The sequence below is a fragment of the Acipenser ruthenus genome, chromosome 5, assembly GCF_902713425.1.
Source record: "Acipenser ruthenus chromosome 5, fAciRut3.2 maternal haplotype, whole genome shotgun sequence".
In the NCBI taxonomy this organism is placed as follows: domain Eukaryota; kingdom Metazoa; phylum Chordata; class Actinopteri; order Acipenseriformes; family Acipenseridae; genus Acipenser; species Acipenser ruthenus.
The window spans coordinates 2,793,868-2,808,593 of record NC_081193.1 but is presented as its reverse complement, the minus strand read 5'-3'; the positions used below and the strand labels follow the sequence as shown (position 1 = coordinate 2,808,593).

At 40.1% G+C, this 14,726-nt stretch overlaps 1 protein-coding gene across 1 annotated transcript in view; it reads right to left on the bottom strand.

Moving 5' to 3' along the window:
* The window catches only part of LOC117402300 (CD109 antigen-like), a 55,183-nt gene that overhangs the window by 5,993 nt on the left and 34,464 nt on the right, over positions 1-14,726 (bottom strand). Inside the window, exons 19-31 of the mRNA XM_059023515.1 lie at positions 8,325-8,442; positions 8,106-8,219; positions 7,334-7,552; positions 6,906-7,050; positions 4,766-4,942; positions 4,319-4,400; positions 3,989-4,217; positions 3,607-3,778; positions 2,330-2,520; positions 1,506-1,661; positions 1,276-1,341; positions 503-642; positions 177-333 (exon numbers count right to left, since the gene is read on the bottom strand). Of these exons, the coding sequence (XP_058879498.1) occupies positions 177-333; positions 503-642; positions 1,276-1,341; positions 1,506-1,661; positions 2,330-2,520; positions 3,607-3,778; positions 3,989-4,217; positions 4,319-4,400; positions 4,766-4,942; positions 6,906-7,050; positions 7,334-7,552; positions 8,106-8,219; positions 8,325-8,442 (1,966 nt within the window). The remainder of the gene's footprint in view (positions 1-176; positions 334-502; positions 643-1,275; positions 1,342-1,505; positions 1,662-2,329; positions 2,521-3,606; positions 3,779-3,988; positions 4,218-4,318; positions 4,401-4,765; positions 4,943-6,905; positions 7,051-7,333; positions 7,553-8,105; positions 8,220-8,324; positions 8,443-14,726) is intronic.

Genomic DNA, 14,726 nt, shown 5'->3' with positions numbered 1-14,726 from the left:
AAATACTGTATAAAGGATTATTACAGTATCTTGTGTAAAATACTGTATAAAGGATTATTACAGTATTTGCGTGTAAAATACTGTATAAAGGATTATTACAGTATTTGCGTGTAAGAGTAGATGGAAGACAAGTCAACGTTTTTAAATAAACAGCTGCATTCTAAATGTAAACTTACTGAATCCAAGTACAGGAACACTTTTCCAGAGCCAGCTTCTACATTTTTGATAATTTGATTTCTGGCAATTCCATCTTCTACAAGAATAAAACCACTTAGCAAGCCCACTTCCATTAAAACCATTCCACTTTGTGACATATTCTGATTTTCCAAGAGCCTTAAAAAGAAAGAAAATTAGCCACTTAAAAGATACACATTTTCAGTACATTTCTTCATGTAACAAGGACTGAGGCTTTGATACAGTAAAAATTATACATCAACATATAGATCACAGCAAGTTTAGAAAAGGACACACACATGCTTTCATTCCAGTAACCTTGGCTTACCTTGTGCATATGTGCAAACACACATGATTCAGGTCATTCACGTTGTCAGTAACGGCAATACTTAAATCAAACCCTTCTTGATTTCCTGTATCTCTGCGTCTCCTTGATAATGTATTCTTCACGTTGTAGAACACATTAAGCTATTAAAAAGAGAAAGAGATAGATTATATATATATATATATATATATATATATATATATATATATATATATATATTGCAAGATAGAGGGGGGGGGGGGATGGTTAATAGCCTCCCTGCATGATTTAATTGTTTTTGTTAATTGCCTTATTAGTAATTATCACCCGCACCTGGCCATGATTGTAAATTAGAACCAGGTGCAGGGTTTAAAAATGAAGCAGTCAGTCTGCTCCAGGCGGCTGCAGTGTGAAGAGCCCGGTTGTGAGTGTGTGCAACCAAAAAAAAAAGGTATTGTGTAAAACAATCTGTTGTGGTTTGTGGACGGGGAAACAGCTTAGCGTCCCGTGTTAGTCAGGGAACTTACCAGTGTTTAGTTAGTGCTCCGAATGGGAGCTAGGTGTTTGTTTCATTTTGTTTTGGTTTGTGTAAATATAAAAATTAGCGTGTCAGCGCTTATAAAATTCAATTTCTGTGTCCTGGGTCGGTTTTTAAAGGGGCAACGAAACGTTAGTGGTGCAAGGTTTGTTTACAATATAAGCAGCTCATGTTCCTATTTGCAAGTACGCTTTCATAATAATCTGATCTGCAGTTCGGATTCCAGAGACCAGATCTAAAGATAATTGCTATGCAGTACCTGAAATATGGCAAGTCCATTTCCTACTGCCTTCACATTAATCAACATCGATTGCTGTACTTCAATCTGAAAAGAAAACGACACAAATGCAGTATTTAAAAATACATGTTGTGACATGGTAGCCGAGACACACACACATCAGGTAATCCCAATAAACCTATACTTAATTAATGAACAGTTCATTCACAGTCCCATACACACACGCACATACATTCACACTCATGTATTACCTGCTGCTTCTGTAGCAGTAAAAGGTTTGTTGAATCAATGTGGAATATGGCTGGAAAGGTAAGGCCTGTTCCACTGACTGTAACCTTAAGCCCCACATCTTGTGAGCTGAAGAGAGCTGCAAATCCAGACAACGCCTGTAGAGCTATTACTGTGTCCTGAAGACAGAAATAAGGTTAATAAAGCTGCAGGCTGCTAGTGCAGTCCATGAAGAGTAACCCCACTCAACACAGCAGACCACTTCACCGGCCACACTCTTGGCTATGCTCATATATATATATATATATATATATATATATAGATATATATATATATATATATATATAAAAACTTATTTGCACATGAGACACAAAAAAAACTATTTAGTAGATCTAGTGAAACCATTTCACTGGTCATTAGTTAGTGACAATGACATGTAACACTTTCAGCATTGCTTTTTTTTATTTTTTAAAAAGGGTTTTAGGAGTGAATTTGATCCATGTGGACATGACCAAGGCTGTAATTGTACAGATATGGCCAAAAGATTTGCATCACTTATAAATTTTAGGACTAAGACATAATTAAAAAATAAAACTATGAACATAATTCAGATCTTTTATTTAACATGTAATCAAAGAAACTACAAAATTATATTACAAAAGTCTACCGGAAGTCATAATAGTACAGTACTTCATGTTAGATTTCGAAATGTCACATTTTTTCATTTGTCAGTTTTTTGTGAAGTAATATTGAAAACTACAAAGTGGTATGTAAATTAACATGGTAACGTAACATTATTCAGCAGGTTGCATTAGTTAATTCTATAGGCCTGAGCTGTGTGTCAAACCTGAGTAGATGAGTATCCTCCCAAGTGGTTCCTCTGCTGGCTCAGCCATTTCATGATGGGGATTCCCTCAGCAAGCCGCTTCTGTTCCAAATGAGACAGTATTGCGTAGGAAGCCAGCTCTATATCTGTGGAGCGAGGCTGGCTCCAGCTGGACACACCCACCCTGGGACTGGTCCAGAACATCAAGCCACCTGTTCAGAAAGGGAGATGAAGAAACATGTGATGTTACCTTTTGTATTACCTTGACTCAGGGGTTCAGGTATCCCAGCTGAATATCAGAATATAAATCAAACACGCAACGTGTTACAGCTTGTTACCGATTCTACTTATAGTCCCACCTGACTGTCTTTCTTATAATAGCCATAGTCAGGTCTCTGGTCCTTCCATTGTTCACTGCCTTGGGGCACAGTTTTATCTCCTACTTCCTTCTTAAAGGCACATTTTAGATGCATGCAGCTGCATTTGCTGCCCATGTCGATTGGCTCACTGTGTAGCTTTGCAAGCCCAATTGCTGCCCAAAAACAAGTAACGTGCTGATTTAGTTCAGCACGAGTAGCAATTGTGATTCTTATTTAATTCGCCTCCCGACTCTCGTTCTCTCCTCACCGAACACACTTGAACCCAAGTGCGTGATTTGTGCCTCTATATATACAGCTGTGCCGGGATTCAATTACTAATTAATCATTCACTTGAATCCCAGCATGTGAACTAATTTGTGCAATTCCTGTGCCCACATCCTAATACACATTTTATCTGCACATGAAGTGATTGTGCAATCTCTGTGCCTAAATACAAATATACATTTAAAATCACTTGTGCTACATAGCCCCCATTATACCCTGAGCACCAATACATACACACCACATAAGACATAAAAACACCAAAAAAACGCACATGACCTCATGTTTATGTCAGTGAATAAGTGCTTACTGTATGTCATAAGAGCTGCCATGTGAGGGTTTGTGACTGATCCTCAATTTTGCCTAGATTAATTTAGTAATTTGAAAACCCCTTTAAGGCACATTTTAATAACTTGGTCATTTTTATAGATATCATATCTCTATGGCTAATCAGTTCATAGATATATACTTAATCGTAACAGTATCACACTTCAGGCTGCTTTCACAGGCCTTACCTTATCTTATGGTAGTACAAATGAAGGTAGCAATACATTCAAGCCATCAGACACTTATTTATGGGATAATATTTTAGGATTTACATATTTCAGACAAAGAATACAATAAAAACATTTTAAAAAAACAGCACATTATCTTTACCATCCTTTTCTGCTCTCCTGTTCAGCTCATCCAGGGCAGTCTTTGCAACAGTACTGTTTGCCAGAGACAAAGCATACGTCACCAGAGACAGAGTGTAGTTATTGGAGATTCCCTCTGCAAGCCTATTCTCCAAGAACGACACAGCTCCTAATACTGCACTCTGATAATAGCTCTATAAAAAAAACACAGCGTGAAATAAATAACATATCATATCACTGTATTCTAGCAAAACACTTACAAGAACGACACAGCTCCTAATACTGCACTCCGATAATACCTCTATTTAAAAAAAACACAGCTTGAAAAAAATAACATATTTGCCAGAAATGTCAAATCACTGTATTTTAGCATAACACTTGCAAGTTAGATCCCCACAGTGTACCTTGTATGTCTCGTCTTCCAAGAGTGCCATCAATACATAAGCAGTAAGAGACAGTGGACCGTTCTGTCCTCCCTGCAGCTCAGAGTGAATGACCCTCCCTGGCTCTCTGAACTCCCCAGTAGGATTCTGCTGGGGTACAATCCACTCTATTGTTCTGGATAGCACTGTTGGGTCAATATAGATGAACTGACGGGCTTGCAGGAAGCATCTGAGCACAAAGGCAGACAACCTTCAAACACACGAAGAACAAAACATTTAGACAGATCTGTAGTCCTGAAGTAATACAATTCACTGTGCAATTTATTAGCCAAGCAAAGTGGAACTACATACCAAGTACTTCCAGAAGAATCCCAATCACCAAAAGCACTAAAAGACCCATCCTTTCTCTGGTAGGTCAGTTCTCGTTGATAACCTGAAATAAAATCCTGCATGATTAAATGAAACGTGTACAACACTACGTCTGTAAGCAATACAATCCCAGTGAGTCGCTGCCATACTGATCACTGTAACCAGTAAACCACAATGTTTCCCAGTAAGCTCAACAAACCAGATCCACTCGTGATTTAAAAGCCCGTTACTCCAGTGTAATTCAGTGTTTTAGACACAGTAACTTTGTCATGTAATTCATGTAACTGACCCTGCCCGTACCCAAGTTGGTTTCTTGCTTGAGCAGTATTAAAACATCCACATTGCTATTCACCTATTAGATGAAACAGGAACCATTTTTTCAGAACAATAATTGCAACTAGTGCTTCCAATGCTATAAATTCTTTGTACCTTGAGTCATAAAGGATATGGCTTTGGTCTTAATATCCTCCTTTATTTGTTTTGTCTTAATTAAATATTGAAGAACATAAATATCGGGAGCAAAGTGGATCATGTTCTGTTCTCCACATCCACAGGGCATCTGGATAAGTGACTCAAGACCAGAGATAGATGGACCCAGGAGATCCCCTGTTTAAAAAAAAGAAGAAACTTAGGGGCAAATATTTTCATTTTTCTCCAAACTCTGTTTGCGTTGCGAATGTTTTGCGTAATATCACAAGTGAGTGAAATCTAAGAAACGGCAATTATCGCAGCGCTGCGGAAATTAATAAATTAACATGAATTAACACAGGAAATCAACTGCAACTCGACCGAGGTATATAAACATCGACACTTTTTGCAAAATGAAGACGCATTATTTAGGCTTGACGAGGCATTGCCCCAGCACCATTTCAGCTGTGAAAGTTAAAAAATGTCATAAAATGTTTTCCTCTCGAATACGTTTTCTTACAATTCTCAACACCGTTTTATCCATTCGGCAAGTTCTTGCGTGCGCTAAATAGAGACAGACCACTACCAGGGACATTTAATTACTTTACCATTTACATGCCATAAAGATGACACTGCGACTCTACTGTTGTTTTTTATACACAAATGAAATAAGCTTACTTGATTTGAAAAACGTCTTGAACGATACAAGCACATTCCTACACTGCTTGGTTTGACTGAATGAGTGGTACACAACAAGCTTCAATGTGAAAGCTGAACATTAATTTCAATAACAATGAAAATAAATATTGTACCTACTTCACTAAAGTGAAAACTGACTTCTGTTATTTTTAAATACCACTGCTTCCGATTATACTACTGCTTAACAACAGGAACAACATTTTATTTTGGGTTGGTGTTGAACTTAAAACTCGTTCATGTCTGCCTGTACCCCTACCCCCACGCAGGAACATTGCCCTGCTAACTTCCCCTATTAAAAAAAAAAAACAATAATAACGGTCTGGTTCTCTCTTTCCTTTTTTCAATGAACAGGATTTAATTAATAGAAAATAAAAACAAACCAGCTAACAACTATCTAGCCTAAACAGACATGTATTTATTTATTCATGTATTAATTTTTATTGCAGTCTCCACAAACTGCAGGTTCTGTTGCATTCACAGCGCTGATAATGTAAGATATAGCTAGATATTACTACAGCGCGGATCACGGGTCAAACCAATATTTGTGTAGGGGGTGCTTTAAAAAATATATATATATATTAATGTCAGCCTTCTGGAGTCATCTGAATGCCTTTCCACTTTTTATTTCTTTTTAAACTGTTTAAATACCAAACCATAACAAAACATAGAATAATAGTACATATACACAGAGCAGAAAAGTGGACGGGCAAAATACAATGTTATTATGTTTAATCAAAGTATAAATCGACGAAGGACTTTTTCAGTAGACAAGTCAAGAAATGTTATACGTTGTCTGTATAACAATATTGCCTCTTTTTCTTTTGCTCTGCTAGTATTTGCAAATATAGCTGTCTGAAAGCCATGTTCACTCTTTAACTGGAAACAGAGATTGTCCTGAAATACTTCCTGAGAAATAATTAAGAGGACTGTAACCAGTCTTGAGTGATTTTCATGCAACATAGTGATTTGCGAGCAAATTTACTTTTGAATTCAGATCGTGATGGTAAACTTGCGGGATTATTCATGACACCTCCCCAAAATTTGAGGGAAAAGCACTTGGGAGTGAACAACTCGCAAACTCACTTTTTCCAACGCAGCATCTATTTTTAATCTCATTCAAAAGCGCAACTTTTTTTCGCAAAAAGGACTTGCGGAAAAAAATCTCTGCAACTCCTCTTGCGACACACGCAAAGCGTTTGAATATTTGGCCCTTAGTAACAAGGTATGGCTTGAATTGCAAAAACAACCAAGAAAAGCATGGATGCATCTGTCATGAATAACTTCTACATATTACAATTTAAACAACTATTTCTACTGGAATAAACACACAAGGAAAAATTGTAAAAAAAAAAAAAATGCTACTATGTCCAGTCATCACTTTCCTTTGTATTCCTGCTGTAATCACTTTCCCTTTAAAACACTTGTTGTTCTTAAGCATTCTGTATACAACAATATCACTTACCAACAAGAGTTACATTAGCTCTTTCGCTGCCATTCACTACATCTGCAGGGAAAGTAAAGCTTACATCTTTGGACACAGTTTGCTGCCCATTTCCAACTAGATCCAAAAGCAAAGACTGAGAAAATGACTTTTCAATTCCTTCGGCCTGTAAGCAAAGAACATTAGCGATGTTAATGTGTCGGTTTACCTTTTCAGTGTTGACAGACATTCTGAGTCAAAGTTCTTAGCTCCTCTACCATGAGGTGGTGCCTGGAGTCTCTGGATTGGTAGATGAACATTCTGAGGTCTTTGATGTCATTTATATCATCTTAATCAGTTAAATTAGGAATGAAAGTCTATTACAAACTTACAAAGCACTTCATTATTGACTTGCATTCCTTCCATAAATAAAAGTTACATGTTTAATAAAGAGAATATGGACAAGGTACCTTCACTAAAACGGTCTGATTGACTGCATGAGAAGCAGTAGGTGACGTGGCTGTCACAGCGATTGTAATCTCTCCAAGCTGCTTGGGTTTAATGGGGAAGAGAACCGTGATGCTATCTTGACTCGGCACAGTCACGTTCCTCTTGTTGGCCACTGTATTAGTACTGTTCCCAGAAACGTTGAACTCAAAGGCATCAGTTTTGTTGACGGTCACCATTGCCTGTTAAGTAAAAGTGTTTCTCTTTTAAAGTCAACAGGTACACATCACAAAATGCTGTTTGATTCCTGCCTGCCCTTCAAGAACTTAAATAAAAGCGGAAGGATTATACAATTTACTGTAATTTAAGGTCAAATAAATTTAAAAAAAACTCCAATAAATCATTTTAAAATATATATTTTTTAGATATGTTGTAATGCTGCATTGAAAAGTGTAATAATGCAATGTACATCTAGTATCATGGTTTTGTTTTTTTGCATTAAGCTGGGTTCATATTTCAACCGATGCTAAGGGAGATTTATAGGCACTCTAATCGTATGACTGACTGGCGATCCAAGGGAGACTGGTTGCCACAAAGTATTTTTCTCAACTCTAGAAACTTGAACCCAGGTTGAACCCCAGCTGCCCCCGCTGCGTTTCCATGTTCATTTAGACATTTCAAGTTGCCCCTGATTTTTTTCGGACCCTTCCTTAAAGCTGGATGGGCGGAAGTACGTTACTACACTGACCAATCACACTGACATCCGGGGTGAGCAATAAGAATAGCTCCTATTACCTGAAGAGCTTGGTTCAGGTAGTTAACGATGGTTACTTCCAGGACAAACTGTTCTCCTCTGATAACTGAGTATGGAAGATTCAGAGACAAGAAGAAGGGCTGGGAAACCTCCAGCTAGAAGACAAGCACACACAGTAGTGTATTCAGTCACAATTTGATCTCAGGCAATATTACAAGTTGTTCATGGAGAATAAGCAAGCTGTAAAACAGTGACAATACCTCTGCAGGAGAGCTGGTCAATCCCAGCCCGAGACCCTCAGAGATGACAAAAGCAGTAGCAACCCAGGACGTGATGCTATCAGGCACAATCACATTAAGAGTTGCACTTGTTGAGGCGCTGTAAAACAACAGCAGTAAAACATGTTAAAGACAATGTCACACACATGCCTCTGGTCTTTTTATTTTTTATAGGGCTCTATGTATCATTGATTTTTGTTTCGTATCTTGACTTTTTGTAGGTTTTTGTCACTTCGTAGACCTACCGACGATTAAAGTAATTTTCACTCCCGTAATTTAGTTTCATCCCTGCTGCGGTAGTTTACTTACGAGACTTTGTTTCAAACTACTTTCGTATGCAAATGTACACATCGTATTATAATATCAAAGTTTCGCACTTACCCTTGATGTATTATCATTTTTTTCTGATTTACAATTTCGGTTTGTGCCTGTTATCTTACGCATGCCTCTCACTGAAGTAGATTCAACAAGCTGTTTGTATGTGAAACTTCCTGTTTAAACGTTTTCGGGCTTTTAGTAACTTTAAAATAAAGCATGTTAAATATAAAAGAATATATATATATATATATATATATATATATATATATATATATATATATATATATATATATATAAGAACAATGGCAATAAATGCATTATATTTTGGTTTTTTTTATATGTGAAGGTGGTTTATTAATGAAGGGACACACGGAAACAAATCATTATAGAATTCTTTAATTAAACACAAACTGAAATCTTATCAGTAATTAATGATGTAGTGCATAGACAACTGAAATAAGTCGAAAAGTACTTACTTGTGTAGCCTACTGTATGTACTGTATTTTTTCCCTTTACACAGCTGAAATATACATAGACTCAAACAAACGTTTTCTGCGATATTCTTAAATTAACATGCTTTCACGATATTCATTTGTTAGGTGTGTTCATACGATTATGTTTTCGCTTATGAGTTGTAATGAATGCATTGTATTGTGGGCTAGGTTTTGAGATGTGCACAGGCACGCGGGAAGTGGGGGTGCTGGCAGGGCCGGATTAACGCAGGGGTTTTAGGGGCTGCAGCCCAGGGCCTCAGATTTTGAGGGGCCCCCAAATATATATATACGTTACGTTAGAGACAAGCACAATTTATAATGTGTGAATAGACCTATTAAACGTGTTGAATAGATTGAAAGTATTTTAGTGCCAAAGATTAATGTATTTTATTTGTATTTATTTTAAAAAGACATCTAAGGATTGTACATGTACATCTGATTTGCAACGTAGTTAATACTGTAGCGTGCTCGGGGGAAGGCAGCAGTAGGGCTGGTAGGTGACGTAATCACCCACAAAGACATAAACCCGATATACGCTCCTTGCAAAAGGAGTCGGCTCTTTTGTACAGCAGTATCGGTGCTATGCTTTAGTGCGAGAGGTCCCGGGTTCGCGCCCGCCCTCCGTCTGTGTATGGATTGCCTCGCCCTGTGTGATGCGCCTGCCTGCGGGAACCAAGATCGTTACAATACGTTGTCTTGTTTCTTGAATCTTACATAAATATTTTTAGACTTTTTGCTGCTGTGTCTTATTCCTTATGAAACTCACTTGCTGTGTATATTTTGATAGTGAAATGCACAAATAATTACTATTTTGTATATATTTAAATATTGCCCGAAGGTGCTGCACCCCCGGTTTGAAATTCGTTCCCGCGAATCTGGATGCACATGTTTTTTTTTTTTTTTTTTTATATAAATGTTTTCATACTAACTTTTGTACTTGATAACATTAATTAAAAAACCCAGTTGATGCCTATGATTAATAGGTTCCATGACTAATTTGAAGATATTAATATGTTTCAATATTAACTAAATCAAGTTACTAATCAGATTGATTAATCTTGCTACATAACTGATTTATTAACATTTTGGATATACTGGTCCCTATACTCATAACACGCAATAATTAATTATTGTTCGGTCTTCCCTCATTATACTGGAGCGGGTTGTCCAAGGATCCCCGGAGCTAATTAGGTATGGTACGTCCCAGCCACCGTCCTTCTGCCGGTCAGAGTCTGAATTCGTGCTACCTCGTGGCTGGACTCCTCCGCTATCCGTCTTGCACTTTGCCTTTAAAACCGTGCACGTTTTTTGTGACACACCCTCACCCAAATCCTCAGTGTCATCCCCTCTGCAGGAGCACGCATGTGTCAGATAGCTAGCACAGGCATCGCCCAACTTCAACTGTGTAAATACATTTTGAAAATATGCTATAATTCCTGTCGTTCCTTTTTATTCATTGTGCACCCTTTCCCCGATCCCAACTAGTGCAATGATTCATAAAATCTGTCGGTAGAGATAGACGAAGAAGTTTTATTTTGTCCTCGATGTTGTTTATCTTAGGTGTAATAAGAGGCACACATGTCTGCACCAAAACAATATCAATCTAATACAACTGTAAGACTGCACACTGTGGTATGATATTGAATGTGCTATCCAAATATGTGGATGCCATTGCCAGACATAGACTGCCATTGCCAGACATAGACTGCCATTGCCATCTGTTGGTTATCTTGCATCTCCCACCCTTGCCCTTTGCCCCCCTGTTTCAACCATGTCAGCCCCCCCCTCCCTCCTCTTCCTCAGTGATGTCAGCTCCCCATCACCCAAAGCAGAGCAAATGTTCAACTGCTGTGAAAAATGTATGGATGACTATGTAACCTATTAATTGCAGGTTGATTTATTATATAAAATGTGTACAGCATATTATTAGTATACGAAAAATCGATTTTATACATCGATATAAATACTGGATAATTGATTCAATAATTACATTTTTTGTAACGCGCATAGTTAATAACATTATTTAAGTATCAACAAAACTGCACCGAAACCATGCTATTTACAGTATTTCTGCCACAGACAAGCAGTGCGCGTGCTCTTCTTCACCTGCTCGTGTTAACCAGCATCTGATTTGCTGGTCCCACGCTACCAGCAAATCAGTTTTGAAAATGCTTTGTAAGTAAGCCCCTCTGTGTACTGACTGTATAAACAAACAAAAAAGAAAGTGCACCACCTTGTGTCCAGAGCAGGATGACAGGCTTGTATTCCTGGCAAACAGCCTGTAAATAAATTGTGCACACTGAAGAAAACTGACTGTATATAGGTTTGCGTTTATTTCGAGTTTCAAAATTATCTGGTGTATAATGAATATTTAACAATATTCAATAATGTTAAAAATAAATAAATAAATAAACGCTACTGATTTGGAGTAAGGATCAGCTAGCTTGTATGCATGTTGTGGTAAGTAAATCAATGTATTATTATTATTATTTATTTCTTAGCAGACGCCCTTAACCAGGGCAACTTACAATTGTTACAAGATATCACATTATTTCACATTATACAGATATCACATTATTTTTACATACAATTACCCATTTATACAGTTGGGTTTTTACTGGAGCAATCTAGGTAAAGTACCTTGCTCAAGGGTACAACAGCAGTGTCCCCCACTGGGGATTGAACCCACAACCCTCCGGTCAAGAGTCCAGAGCCCTAACCACTACTCCACACTGCTAGTAGTGGTGGTGGTGGTGGTGGTGGTGATGATGATGATGATGATGATGATGATGATGATGATGATGATGATGATGATGATGATGATGATGATGATGATGATGATGATGATGATGATGATGATGATGATGATGATGATGATGATGATGATGATGATGATGATGATGATGATGATAAACTTGCTTTAGGCTTGTTGCGAATGTTGTGTTTTTTTTCTTCTTTTTCTCCTGACACTACCTCTCGCATTCAATTGTTGTACACAAGCTTTTACTGAACTGCAATGATATTAAAATAATAACGTCGCGAGAAGAGGAATGCACCGAAAAAATATGGTAAAATCATCGATATTTACTCGAACGATTCAATTTTGTGTGCCCAATTCATCGACTGCTATTCTGAGGCTATTTTGAGGCTTAACTGACAGTCCTATAGTATATACATGTTACATGTCTTGGCACATTACTATCCAATAACATACTGTAGCGTTTTGCCTGAGGCAAAAAATGGAGAAGACACGCTGCTTTCAGTTTAATTATTTTTATTAATTTGCACGCTATCTCTGCATCCACTCAGAGACCACAGCTCTATCCACTTCGCTGCATGTCAGGAACCAACCACTGAATGGCGCTGCAGCCCTCTTTATAGGCTTAGCCTACCCCTTTATGCAAAAGGCTTAGGACATGTCCCATTGGCCAACACCAGGATCAATGGGCACTGCCAGACAAACAACCAATGAGGGTGCACAGATAACAACCAATGGGAACGGACCAGGGCAGACAAACAGACAGCGGGTCACATGGTACGGGAACACACACACAAAAGGTAAACAAGCAATGGCGGAGTTCAGCAGGGAGGGAATAACACACACAGCATGCAAACACAAACAGATAGCAGGGAATACGGTACATAAACACAAATGCACGGATCGCTACATTGCCCCTATCTTAGTCTCTTTATGTCCCCAAAAAGTCAGCAGGGCGCAGTGCCCAAGAGTCCTGCCTGGCTGCGTCGCTGCAATCCTGCACAGGTTTTCCATGTTGCCGTTGTCAGTCCACAACAGCAGCGGTGGCACACAGTCAAGGTATTCTGAACCGGCACGGTTGCAAGAGCTGGGAATATTCCATACAGGATGGAAGCTGGCATATGCAGCTCCCGCCCCATCATTAACAGGGAAGGGGTGCAGCAGGTGGACTCCTGCATGGCGGTGCGACAGGCCAGCAGTATCAGCGGCAAGTGGAGATCCCAGTCCCGCTGGTGCTCACTTGTGGCAATAGCCAGATGGGTGCCGAGCGTGCAATTAAAATGCTCAACCACGCCATCGTTTTGGGGGTGAAGGGGGGTGGTGTTGGTCTTGCTGATCCCCAGACGCTTGCAGACGTCGCCGAAGACCTTGCTTCAAAGTTCTGCCCTTGGTCTGAGTGGAGCTCCTAGGGAACCCCGAACCGGGAGAAGATCCCGTCGATGAGCACGTCCGCCACCATCTGCGCCTCCTGGTTAGGCAGTGCGTGGGCTTCTGGCCACTTTGTGAAATAGTCTACTGCTGTCAAAATGAACCAGTTCCCACTGTCAGAGGTGGGGAAGGGACCCATGACATCAATGGCCACCCTCTCCATTGGTTCACGACCTGGCAGGGGGGCGTGCGACTGTTCTCCTGGGCCTTTCTTGGCGGTGCAGTCAACGCACCACTGGCAGTGGGTCTCTACATCGCAGCAGCAGCGTCCCCAGTAGTACCAGTCACAGAGGCAGGTTAGCGTTTTGTTGATGCAGAAGTGCCCTACCCCGGGCACGCCGTGGTTAGCTTGGAGTTCAAAGCGCTGGAGTGAGGCAGGCACCACTAGTTGCAGGCGGCCTTCGCCTGTAGACAGGACTTGCCATCAGCGGTGCAGGACACCCTCCCGCAGTACCAAGGCTGTCCACTGTGACCACAACCCCTTCACAGCCTGAGAGAGAGGGGCTACTTCAGACCGCCAGTCCTCTTCCTTCCACTTCATCAGCAGGCTGAGCTCGGGGTCCTGTTTCTGCTGCTCCTGCCACTCAGCGGGAGATAGGGGCTGCACCTCTTTGCCACTCAGCGGGAGATAGGGGCTGCACCTCTCTGCCACTCAGCGGGAGATAGGGGCTGCACCTCTATGCCACTCAGCGGGAGATAGGGGCTGCACCTCTCTGCCACTCAGCGGGAGATAGGGGCTGCACCTCTCTGCCACTCAGCGGGAGATAGGGGCTGCACCTCTCTGCCACTCAGCGGGAGATAGGGGCTGCACCTCTCTGCCACTCAGCGGGAGATAGGGGCTGCACCTCTTTGCCACTCAGCGGGAGATAGGGGCTGCACCTCTCTGCCACTCAGCGGGAGATAGGGGCTGCACCTCTCTGCCACTCAGCGGGAGATAGGGGCTGCACCTCTCTGCCACTCAGCGGGAGATAGGTGCTGCACCTCTCTGCCACTCAGAGGGTGAATCTACACCAGTGAGAGCCATGTGTAAAATAACAGGCACAAAACCAAAGGAAAAAATGATAATGCATCAAGGGTAAGCGCAAAACTTCTATATTATAATGAGATTTGTACATTTGCATACGAAAGTAGTTTGAAACCAACAGTTGTAACTAAACTACTGAAGCAGTGATGAAACTGAGTTACAGGAGTGAAAATGACTTTAGTACATCACGTGTAGGTGTACGAAGTAAAAAAAACTACAAAAAGTCAAGGTACGAAAGTGTGAAGTGTTTTGTGTATCGCAAACATTCATAAACTTGTGTTAAAGGTCCCTTATTAAGAGATTTCGGCACCGACAGTTTTGAGTATAGAGACCCCTGTTACATGATTACTGTCTTGTTAGAA